Source organism: Sciurus vulgaris (assembly GCF_902686455.1).
Source record: "Sciurus vulgaris genome assembly, chromosome: 1".
In the NCBI taxonomy this organism is placed as follows: domain Eukaryota; kingdom Metazoa; phylum Chordata; class Mammalia; order Rodentia; family Sciuridae; genus Sciurus; species Sciurus vulgaris.
In genome coordinates this window covers 157,836,318-157,848,513 of record NC_136461.1, presented here as the reverse complement: position 1 = coordinate 157,848,513, position 12,196 = coordinate 157,836,318, and the positions used below count along the sequence as shown (strand labels likewise).

The 12,196-nt window shown below is 36.7% G+C and overlaps 1 protein-coding gene across 1 annotated transcript in view; it reads right to left on the bottom strand.

Moving 5' to 3' along the window:
* Nucleotides 1–12,196, bottom strand: part of CHMP4C (charged multivesicular body protein 4C) — a 32,378-nt gene that overhangs the window by 5,566 nt on the left and 14,616 nt on the right. The window contains exons 2-4 of the mRNA XM_079109999.1: nucleotides 5,443–5,620; nucleotides 3,039–3,153; nucleotides 51–204 (exon numbers count right to left, since the gene is read on the bottom strand). Of these exons, the coding sequence (XP_078966125.1) occupies nucleotides 51–204; nucleotides 3,039–3,153; nucleotides 5,443–5,620 (447 nt within the window). The remainder of the gene's footprint in view (nucleotides 1–50; nucleotides 205–3,038; nucleotides 3,154–5,442; nucleotides 5,621–12,196) is intronic.

Here is a 12,196-nt window from a genome sequence, read left to right as displayed (position 1 = left end):
AGTATTTTAGGAAACTGTACGAACACAGGTAGTGGAGATGGTTAACAGACCTGCTCGAGATCGGTGTGCAAAGGAGGATGTGGCTGGTCTTCTATCTGGCTGTGCCGGGAGAGAAGAGGAAGGCACATTTGGAAGTCGGATATTTGTCATCTTCTTATTTAATTCCTCCTGCTCCAATTCTTCAAGTTCTGCCATCAACTCATCCTGAACATAGGAGAAAGGAAGAATTACAGAGTTAACGTTTCAAGAAGTGGGTTTCCTTAAACACAATAACAAGAACATCTGCTACCCAATTGATATGTGAGAACCCAGTGAAATGGAATATTTATTTTAAAACTAAGTCTTTTTTGCAACACTGAGCAATGATTAAAAAATGAATATTTTGGGTTGTGCAAATTTGTTGTAGTTAATCTTATAATACTTCAGTAAACAGTCATTCAAGTAATTTGTGCTAGCTGAATATATAATCTCAGTTTCTGGGAAATTTACACCTTGCCTGTCATTTTTCCAATATGCTCTCTTCTTTTCTCCTGTTGAGAATCTGTGAAACTTTAATTGGAAGAAATAAATACTTTTATTTGGGCTAATGCTATTGAAAATAAAACAATAGCATAACAAAACCCTAATGCATTAAAAATAAAAAGAATCAAAGATACTATGGTACCTTTGTCAAATCATCAAAGTTAACATAAATCATGTATATGCTAGGGTTAATTAAACTTCAATTCAAACATAGGTATAATGGGGCTGGGGCTGTACTGTAGTTCAGTGTTAGAGGGCTTGCCTAGTACGTGTGAGGCACTGGGTTTGATCCGCAACACCACATAAAAATAAATAAATATATAAAGACATTGTGTCCATCGACAACTAAAAAAATATTTTAAAAAAGATAGGAATAATGTATTTTTTTTTTAACAATGGTTTAAGAGAATCTGGTTTAATCTTAAACTATTCCCTAACTAAAACCTGTAGAGAGGCAATATTAGTTTGAGGTCTTAAGGATGTAGGTCACCTTATACCACGTCTGAGATGACCTGAGGTAGTTCATATCTACCTGTCTCTGTAAGTCTCAGATGGGAATCAGCTCCCCTCAGAAAACAGTCAGGAATCAAAATTAAATTTCCATCATTGAATTTTTGAGGTTTTCACAATTAGAAATTACCTGGGACACCCTTATAGTCAACCAGGTAGATTCTTCATTTATTCATTCACTCCTTTTAAAAAAAAATGTTTATTAGTTGTTTATGAACCTTTATTTTATTTACTTATCTATATGTAGTGCTGAGAACCAAACCCAGTGCTTCACACATGCTAGGCAAGCGCTTTACCACTGAGCCACAACCCCAGTTATTCCACAAATACATTGAGAACTCACAGCAGTACGGATTTTGAACTCAGTACTAGAGACACAAAATTGAATCAATGCTCGCCACACTTAAGGAGTTCATGCTTAAGATAGGGAGAAAGATACATAAACGAACATATTAAAGTGAGAGTAATAACACCACAGGGGAAGAGAGGAGATACTTAAGTCAAGAACTCATTGATCAAATCCATGAGTATCAGATTCACAGCAAAGCTGACCTCTATTAAACTGACTGTACGTGAAAAAAATAAAACAAGAAGATGTATAAAATCAGGTCATGTGAAATAGCATGATAAGTGTGATTAGGTGCTTTATAGTTCTCCACAGTTTATATAAATAAAATGACATTAGAATGAATATCTGATGCCTATTTCTGCTCAAAAAACTATTAGGAACAAACATAGTAACTGTAGTAATGGCCCAATGAGCTGCTTCTTGTTGAATGCATGCCCAGAATGCCATGGGTACTTGACAGCAACAGCACCAGAAAGATATTGATGTTTTCTTCAGGAAATACGATGGACACAGTAGTCATCTCCTCAATCATTTTCAGACTTTAGGTTCCAAACTCTTATTTCATCATTTATAAAAAAAATTTTAGAACTTAATAATCCAGTGATCCAATAGTTTCCATTCTATAGATGAAAAAACTACAGGTCAGAAAAGTAAAGGAACGTAAGATGCCCTCATAAGCCCAAGTCCTTCCCACCATGCCACAATGCACGCTTTAGATGCTTGTTAGTCTACATAAGAGGTTGGCAAACGTTGTCTGTAAAGGGTCAGATAGCAATGTTTTAGGCTTTGCAGGCCACATATCTTTCCATCACATAGTCTTCATTGTAACTGTTTTCTACAATACTATAAAACTATGAAAACCATCCTTGGCTCCAGGTCAAACAAAAGCAGGCCAAGGGAATGATTTGGCCTACAAGCCATTTTGCCAACCCCTGGTCTACACCATTTTAAAAAGCTGTTAATGCTCAATTCTAATAGGATTCCATGGAGCCACATCTTACTTGTTAGATGTGTCATTTTCACTATCACATAAAAGGAAGTTGGATCCTTTGCTGTGCTACTCTGGGGTATGGAAATGTTTTTAAACATGTCCTAGTCCTACTTGTGTATTCCTTGAGTAGTGCAGCTGAAATTCACAGTGCAAACACCACCAACATAATTACATCCTCTCTGTATTATTAGACTGATTAATCTAAACAGAATGTGTGTGTTAATAATGCCACCCCACATTTATTTTGTTTCATAGTCTGAGTAATAAACAGAGGCAGCCGGACCTCTAATTTCACAACTACAGAGCATGATGCCTGGGTTTTACAAAGCGACACAGTCTGCTTTGTTTGCCCAGATGTGTGAGCACTCGATCCCTCCTAATGGGGCTATTCAGGCTCCAACCATTAAAAGTCAGTAACTTTACATAATCACATGCTGCTTTTTCCTTAATAGCTGAAAAGTTAATTAGGAGGCTGTTTGCCAAACTAGATTAATCTTTCCTTTAAATTAGAGGTACTAACACTTCATTTTCCCCTTAAGAGAAGTACATTTTCAACAAATATCATTTATTTTCTACATGACAAAACAATCTACCCATTACATATGATAGGCTGCTACCCTATTTTGGTACAGCAGCCACACACCACATTACCTCTGTGTTACCTACCTCATCAAAGCCATCATTAAATCCAACCCGTTGAGAAAATGCTTCTGAGATTTCTTGGGCAATGTCCTGTTGCTCTGTGATCTCTTGCATCAAATCATCTATTTTGTTCAGATCCCTAGCAAATAATAATTTGTAGAAACACTTTAAGATTTTAGCTTACAATTATGAATTTAGGCATAATTCTATATGAGAAATAAGTGAAATTTTTTTCCTTTGAGATGGGGCCTTGCAGTGTTGCCCAGACTGATCTCAAACTCTAGGACTCAAGTGAGTCCTTCTGCATTAGCCTCCCAAGTAATTGGGGCTACAGTTATATACCACCAAACCGCACTACAATGGTCAATTCAATATAAACTCATAATTATTTCAGTAGCATAACAAAAATTCCTGCTGATATATTTTGTCAACTTAAAAATAATTTGCATTTCAAGAAACTTAATAATCTTGTATGTGCACCTATATTTTAAATAAAGTAAATATTCATTACCTTTAGGAGTTACTAGAAATCAAATTATTTTATAACTAACAGAATTTATGGAGGCATTTTGAAATTTTATGTAGAAGAGCATATGTAAAATTTAGATATATACTACCATGCATCATTTCTGCAGGAGATATACCATGGACCACTGAGGACCACCAAGATGGAAATATGTCTGGCAGCTCTCAACAATCACTTTCTGAAAGCAACCATTTGTTGAAGGTAAACTCTGGGACTAGAGATCTAATTTCTACAATACCTAGTAGATCTCAGATCCTGCCTCCCTGAGGGTTTTCCCATGGTATGATGCCGGGGAGGTTATTAAAGAAAACAGGATTAGGCCTATGGAGCCCTCAGAAGAATCAGCAACTTCAGTAAAGGAATCCAGGAATCCATGGGCTGAGGATGAGAAGGGCTTAAAGGCACTTTCTAGCACCAGAGCCCCACTGGTCCCTAACCACCAGCCTAAGTTGTTGGTGTCCCCAAGTTCTAAGGTGTTTCTATAATATTCTGTCTATCTCCAAATCATTCCTTCAGATCTGAAACTGGGACAAACTGATTGGATACAAGGATACAAGAAAAGACAGAATATCTCATTATTAAGTAACCTAAACACTGAAAATTTGTGTCCCAGTAGAATTGATCTTTTTGAATTTTTCAGACTCTATGAAGGCAAAGTAGTAGGACATATCTTCATGCACTAATCAAAAAGAATACTTTTATTACTCTCCTACACCCTTTATCTCCAATCCTTTTTATTATACTTATAATGAATACATTTATTAAAAGGAGAATGAGAAATGTGTTGCTAAATTTTGGGGCTGGGTGTGAATTTTTCTCAAAAGGAACACAATGGTACAATGTTGCTAAGCTACCTAGAGAGAGAATAATTTGCACATTTCAGCACCCAGTTTACAGCAACCATAGAGGATTTAGAGTCTGATCATGAATCTAATGACCTCTCTGAAGCTGCCAAAATGGGGCTGATTGTTAATGAATTACCAAGGCAAGAAAATGTTAGCAAGGCTGTTTTCACTGCCCAGCCTCTGCGTTTTCCATTTTCCCCATCCTGTGTGAATTTGTCTACATTCCTCAGGCACTCATTGCTCTTGTGCATCTTTGACCAAGATTCCACTCTCATGACCAACATCAGGAAAGGATCAGGTCACAGGCATTTATTTCCCAGTGGGGTTGTAAACCAAACTGCCACCAGTCGCACTACCACTCTCAATGATTATTGAGTGTTTACTCTGGAAACTATGTTAAGGGCATTTTATCTAGTATCTCACTTAAATTTCCAATTTACAGATAAGAAAACTGAATCAGAGAGAAAGAAAGCTATCTGCCCAAGGGATAGTCAGCTGGGCAGCAAATTATAAACCATCAAATTTGACTCCCGAACTATAAAATTTCATCCCCACAACTGTTATTCTGTATCTATTCTATATGTTAGCCTATGTGGCTCTCGAAACTTGGATAATATCAGAATCACCTGGGAACTTGGTTAAAAACAAACAACAAATTCCATTCTACTTCAAGGAACTTAGAATCTGTGCTTTCTTGATCAGCTCAAATTCTCACTCAAGTTTGGCAAATCACTGTTCCATAGTTCTAACACCTGCACAGATGTTGATGTTGAAGTTTTCTTTTTTTAATTATAGAATTAAGGTATAGACAGGTAGCGTTTCAGGCAATCATGGGAAACTAAGAAACATGAAGGGTAAAAATGCACACCCTTCTTTATTCATGATTTGTTTGTCCTCAAAAGCAACCCCTGATCTACCTCTGAGAAAGTATTCCATTCAATATGCCAAAGAGCCTCAAATGAGTAAACACATTCCTGCCAAAATCATCATATAATTTCAAAGGCTCTGTCCAACACTGAGGGTGTCTATGATTCAGAGAGAGAACAAAGTCACTCACATGTTTTCATGAACAGCTTTCATTGCCTTTGCTGCAAATCCCATGTTCCTCAACACCTCGGTGTTAGTGTGGGAGTTTTCCAAGGCTTCTCTCTGGAACTCGATGGTGGAAAGGGTGCCATCAATCTGCGTGAGCTGCTTCTCAAACCTCTTCTTTCTCTTCAGTGCCTGTAATGCAGCTAAATAAGGGAGAGACCCCATTTGGAAGGGAAGATACACTACTCAAGAAGCATTTGCACACTAACCACAGACTCAGAACTGCTGACACCCAAGACAAAGCAAGGACCAAACACCCCTGAGATACTTAAGGGTAACATCTGTCCTCTCAACCACTATACCGGGAACACTATGTTATTCTTTCTTCCAAAGATCTGGAAGGTATAACAGAGGATGAAAAGTCAATTATCATATTCCATGAACTATAACACAGAAACAATTCTGTCAATATTGGATTTTTTTTAAAAGATGAAATTATGAATAAAAACTACACAAAACAAAAATAAGTCTTTAGAGGAGCAAAGGATGTTAATGGTTGTCAATTTTAGTCCTGATTCCTTAAAGGCAAGTTTATGGAGACCCAGGTAAAGAAAGTGCTTAAAGCCAGATCACTAATGGATGGGATCTGGAACCAGAACCTGGAATGTGGACCTACATGTCTTGATTTGAAATGATTAAGAAATGGCTATTAAGGTTACATTTAACCAAGTGTCCGTGAAATCAGTGCAGTTAGAGTCACCCTCAAGGAGTATATGGCATATGAGGATCATAAAAGAACATTGCCTTCAGAGAAACAATATCCAAATAACCTTCTCATTCACCCGTTAGCAAGATAACCTTACCTGCATCAATTTGAAACCACAAAACTTAGAGTCCTTTGACTGTGACACTTTGAAAGGCCACATTACAAGGCCCTAAAATGTTCATTTTGATAAGGCATTTTTGGGAAAGTACAAGAAAAAAGCAGCAGAAAAATGTTGGCATAAAGATCAGCAATAATTAAATGGATTTGACAAAAGAACTCAAATGGTTTGTAGATTTGGAGGGAAACAAATAAGTTATCACAACCTATTTCTGGAAAAAGTCTCCTACCTGTTTGAAACAATTGCTTTTTGTAACTCCAACATATTTATTTATTTCAGTGTTTTTTCACTGGTTCACAGATTCATAGCCATTGTATTTTCTCAAGGGATTTTATTAGTCATCAGTGTGACTCTCTTACACCCTCTCTGGTTACCTGAGCATCAGCCACCATCAAGAATGACACATTCATATCCAGACCAGGAAGTCCATGAACAACTGACCACTTCAGAGGAAACAAGTGGTTATTGCTTTCCTTCACCTTGAGAAGACAACAGTACATAAGACAGATACTCAGGAAAATCTAGCCAAAATGTACAAGATCACACCAGACATTATCTTTGTTTTTGGATTTAGAACCCATTTTGGTGATGGCAGAACAATTGTCTTTGGCATGATTTATAATTCCTTGGATTATGCAAAGAAAAGTGAACACAAAGATAGATTTGCAAGACATGACATATATGAGAAGGAAAAGACCTCAAGAAAACAGTGATAAAGTATAGAACAAAGGAAGTCAGGGGAACTTGCAAAGACCAGTGTTGGTGCCAGGAAAAAGCAGAGTAAAGACTCTGCAATGACAATTTGTGGTGACTATGCCAGTTTTTCATGAGAGGATTAATTAATGCAAAGACTTTTAAAAAATCAGCATAAAATATCATTCTCTGTCCCACTGATCTTTTTTTCCCCTTCAATTCCATTTTGGTTTATATTGAATTAACATTTTGACTTTCTTTTGGTTATAGTTTGCTTTTAATAAACTTTTTTGTGGACCTCTATTTCAAATTTTTCATTTGCCCTTTTTTAGGATGCCTATTACAAATAGCATATACTTGAATACCATTATGATTTAGATATGAGTTGTCCCCCAAAAGCCCATGTGTGAGACAATGCAAGAAAGTAAGTATAAAGGGGAAATGATTGGATTACAAGAGGCTTAACCTAATCTGTGCATTAATCCTCAGATAGGGATGAACTAGGTAGTAACTTTAGGCAGGTAGGGTGTTGCTGGAGAAGGTGAGTCACTGGGGGCATGTCTTTGGGGTTTATGTTTTGTCCATGGTGAGGAGAGCTCTCTAGTTCTCTCTGTATCCTGGTGGCCATGTTCTAGGCAGCTTGCCTCCACAATTCCCTTCCACCTTGATGCTTTGCCCACCTCAGGCACAAAGCAATGGAATTGGTGGTACTCTGAAACTTTGAGCCCCAAATGAGTTTTTCCTCTTCTAAAATTTTTCTTGTCAGGTTGTCTGGTCAGTTATGAAAAAACTGACTAAAACAGGTGTTTAGTTTGTGTGATCATTTTTAACCTATTTTAATAGACTCTTTTTAGTTGGGGCAGGGTACTGGAGATTGAACCCAAGGGCACTTAACCACTGAGCTACATCCCAATCCCTTTCTATTTTCTTATTTAGAGACAATATCTTGCTAAGTTGCTGAGGCTGGCTTTGAATTTGTAATCCTCCTGCCTCAGTCTCAGGAGCCACTAGGATTACAGATGTGCTCCATTTTTCTTTTTTTTTTTTTTTTTTTTTCTTGATACCAGGGATTGAACTCAGGGGCACTCAACAAGTGAGCCACATTCCCAGCCCTATTTTATGTTTTATTTAGAGACAGGGTCTCACTGAGTTGCTTATCACCTCGTCTTTGCTGAGGCTGGCTTTGAACTAGCCATCCTCCTGCCTCCGTCTCCCAAGTCACTGGGATTACGGGTGTGCACCACTGAGCCCAGCAGTCCCTGTCTTTTAATGTAAGATTTTAAGTCAATCTCATTTATTATAATAATTGATTTTACTAAATATGGTCTTTTTACTGTCAACTTCCGTGTTTTCTGATTGTTATACTTTTTATCCTTGTTGATTTTTTTGTCTTTATGTTGATTAGTCAAATATTTTGTTCATTTTTCACTTTACGTATATACTAAATTTATTCTAACGAATACACTTGTATTTAAAATGTATATGTATAATTAAACAAGTTTTGTAACCTTATTGAAAATTAATGTGTCTATAATATACTGTTCCCAGACAAGATTCTCTTCTCACCCCAGACTCCACAATATATAATTAAAATAATATGCAATTTTTTATAGTTCCAGATAATTGACATTTTTCTTATTATTCCTTCAATTTTTAAAGAACTCTTTCTTAATAAGTTTCATATTCACAATTTCATTTGTTATTTACACTAATCTATAAATTTAGTGACTTACTTTCTTACTATTGCTCCTTATATTCTATATTGTTCTCTTTTAAGTTTTACTGGAGTGAATCTTTTTTTTTTTTCAGGAAAGCATTTTCAGCATATAAATAAAATACTGTAGGTATAATCACATAAAGGTGCATAGATATAAACTCTCTGAATACCGATAGGTCTGAAACTGTCTCTGTTTCAAATTTGCATGATAATTTAGACTTTTCCAGAATTCTAGATGCCAAATATTTTAAACTATTCTGTTGTGTTGCTGTAGTCAACATTTCAAAAGTTCGAAAAAAGAATTCTCATTTCTTTGTAGATGCTTTGCTTTTTGTTTAACCTCTGAAAGTATTTCTTAAATACTTTTATTTTTTACATTACAGTTATGAAATTTCCCTAGCATAATTCTAAGCATGTGCCTTTTATATTTGTTTTTTTCCAACTAAGCATTTTTATTCTTAAGAATTAGAATAGAATTTTCCTTTAGCTTAAGGAAAATGTATTTCATTATTTCTTTTATTCTTTTTCTCTCTTCCAATATTTCTGTCACTCTCTTCTGAAATCCCTACTTATTTTTAATTATCCCTATGATCATCTGTTTCCACATAAACATTCTCTTTTCTTTCTTTTGAAACCTCTGTGAGTTAGATACCAGCTTCTCTGGCTCTATTCTCTCACCTATTAATTTCTCTCTCCATCTTTATGATCTACATCCAGGGAGAATTTCTTGACTTTATTTTCCTGATCACTAGTTTTTTTTTTTTTTTTTTTTTTTAAATTCTTCAACTGTATTCATTTTGCCTTTTCTTGCCCTTTAATTGATTTTAAAATTATGTTTTTAATTTCTAACTTCTTGTTTTCTACCTGCAGATTTTTATGACAGCACTTTCTTGTCTCACGGATGCAACAGACTCTTGAACCCTGAAGATACTAATGCAAAGTGTTTATTTTCCACCTTTCGTTTCTGAAGTTCTCTCTCATCTCTTGGGTTCCACTCTCTGCTTTGCTTATCTTCATGCTTTTGCATAATTGCCTTTCCTCAAAATGCTTCTGATTGTCTCTTATAGGTTCATATTTATAAACAAAAGACTAGAATAGTTGATGTAAGTTGCTGTGTGCCTTGTGGTTACAGAGGCCTCTCCTAGAAAGGAAGGCAGCCCACAGCTGCGTGGAAGAAGCGAGAATGCCAACAGGCAGGCTTCCTTCCACGGAAGGGAGCAAGCGCACACCTGGGGACTTTTAAGTGGCCCAAGAAAGGCTTCGCTTCTGGCATGGAATATTTCTAACCCGTGGCAGTGGTGACTTTCCTTCCCACCCTCCCTGCATACTGTGGAGCCCGGGGTTACCTCAGGCTCTGCTATCTCCCTCTTCAGGTGTGGCACCACCATTAAACTTTTATTGAATAGCATTTACACTTTATTTACAGAACAGCTCTTATTTGCTTGACCTGCCCTTTAGAAAAGAAGTAAAATATTTTTTCTTAAGTCAATTGGCTCAAAGACCTTCCTACAAGATCACACTTAAGAGAGGCTTACCACACTAATGAACAAGCTGTGTGAGGGTTTTCTCTACCACACAGGGAGAATGGCCAGCTGACCCTCTGTGTTGTCCCTCTGCCTGTGGATCCACAGCTATTGCTGTATCTGTCACACTGTATTGTAATTATTTGTAAAATCTGTTCTGCCCTACCTCTCCTGTGCCTAATTATAAACGTTTGATGGAAGATAGCACATCTTAGGTCTCTGTTTCTCCAGCATCTTGTCCAGTTCCTATGACTTGGTCAATAAAATATATAACAAAAAGTAACATTTACTGAGCATTTTCTATATGCTAAACTGGTGTTAAGTGCTTTGTGTGCCTGATGCAATTTATGCCACTTAACACACACAAAAACCTCAAGAGTACATACTACTATAAGCCAATTTATAGCTAATGGAATCAATGCATATTCAATGAATAAATTGCAAGATTTTGTGCCCACCATACAATAACAACATGGTACAATGAAAAGAGTATGGCCTTCAGGACCAGAGTGTGGACCCCTCTTCCCCAATTTAACAGATGTGTCACTTTGCTGTTTTGAGCTTCAGTTTGTTGCTCTGGCAATGGGGATTAAATCAGGTCAGGGAATTGTAAGAACTGGGATCATTTATATAGCTCCTGTGAATGACGGGGCCATGGCAACTAAATATTACTATCAATGACAGTGATTTATATAACATTCTTACTAAGATTGTATATCCTATTTCTGATAACCCTTGAAAACAAATTTTTTTTTTCAGTAAAACTCACCATAATGGGAACACAATATTACAAAAGAGCTGTACGTTTCAATAGGTACAGCAAATCATGGTTTCCAGCAGTCTCCTAAAAAGCTGACCTGCAGATACACAGGCGGAACTGGAATGTTTAGAGCAGGTCTCCTCCCTCTCTTGCCAGGCTGTTCAGTGCAGTGGTGCCCACTGACCCAAGAACGTTTCTTTCTAGAAATTTTTAAAGTTCTCCATTAAAAAATATACCATATTTGCTAGAAAAAAATTGTAGATGTTTTTTAAATTAAGAAATAAAATTTGGTATAAAGAAGTCTTGGCGCCTCCAGATCTATATTTTAATCTTACCTTTACCACTTAATAACTGTGCATAATAATCTTAATGTGTACCCTTAATTCTCCTTACTGATGTTCCCTCACTGGAATAATAACCATACCTGGAAGATAACAGTAGAACATTGTACTGTGAAACCGCCTGCTTCCAAATCTGGGATCCTTCTATCTACAGCTATATGGCTTTAATTGACTTGCTTAGCCTTCTGGTTAATGGGAATATAACTCACTCAGTTGTGAAGGATTAAAGAAGTAACACAAGTAAAATGCTCAGTGCTATGCCTGGCACACACCAGTAATTACAAAATATTAGGGATCTTCACCATCACTGCCATTTCCTTCACAGACTGTCAGAACCATAAAGAGGAAGCTACACGATATGAGCTCACCCTTGCAAATGGTAATTATTAATAAATTCTGGTTCAGGCACAATTTTATTTTATTTTATTTTATTTATTTATTTATTTATTTTTATTGTAAACAAATGGGATTCATGTTGATTCTCTGTACACGGAGTAAAGGCATACCATTCGTGTAATCATAAATTTACACAGGGCAATGTTGTTTGATTCATTCTGCCATTTTTCCCCCTTCCCCCCCACCCACCCCTCTTTTCTCTCTATACAGTCCTTCCTTCCTCCATTCTTGCCTCCCTCCCTAACCCTAACCCTAAACCTAACCCTAACCCTAACGCTAACCCCTCCCACCCCCCATTATATGTCATCATCTGCTTATCAGCGAGATCATTTGTCCTTTGGTTTTCTGAGATTGGCTTATCTCACTTAGCATGATATTCTCCAATTTCATCCATTTGCCTGCAAATGACAGGCAAAATTTTAAATGCCTATGTTAACATATGGTTTCTGCCTCTCAAAATTATTT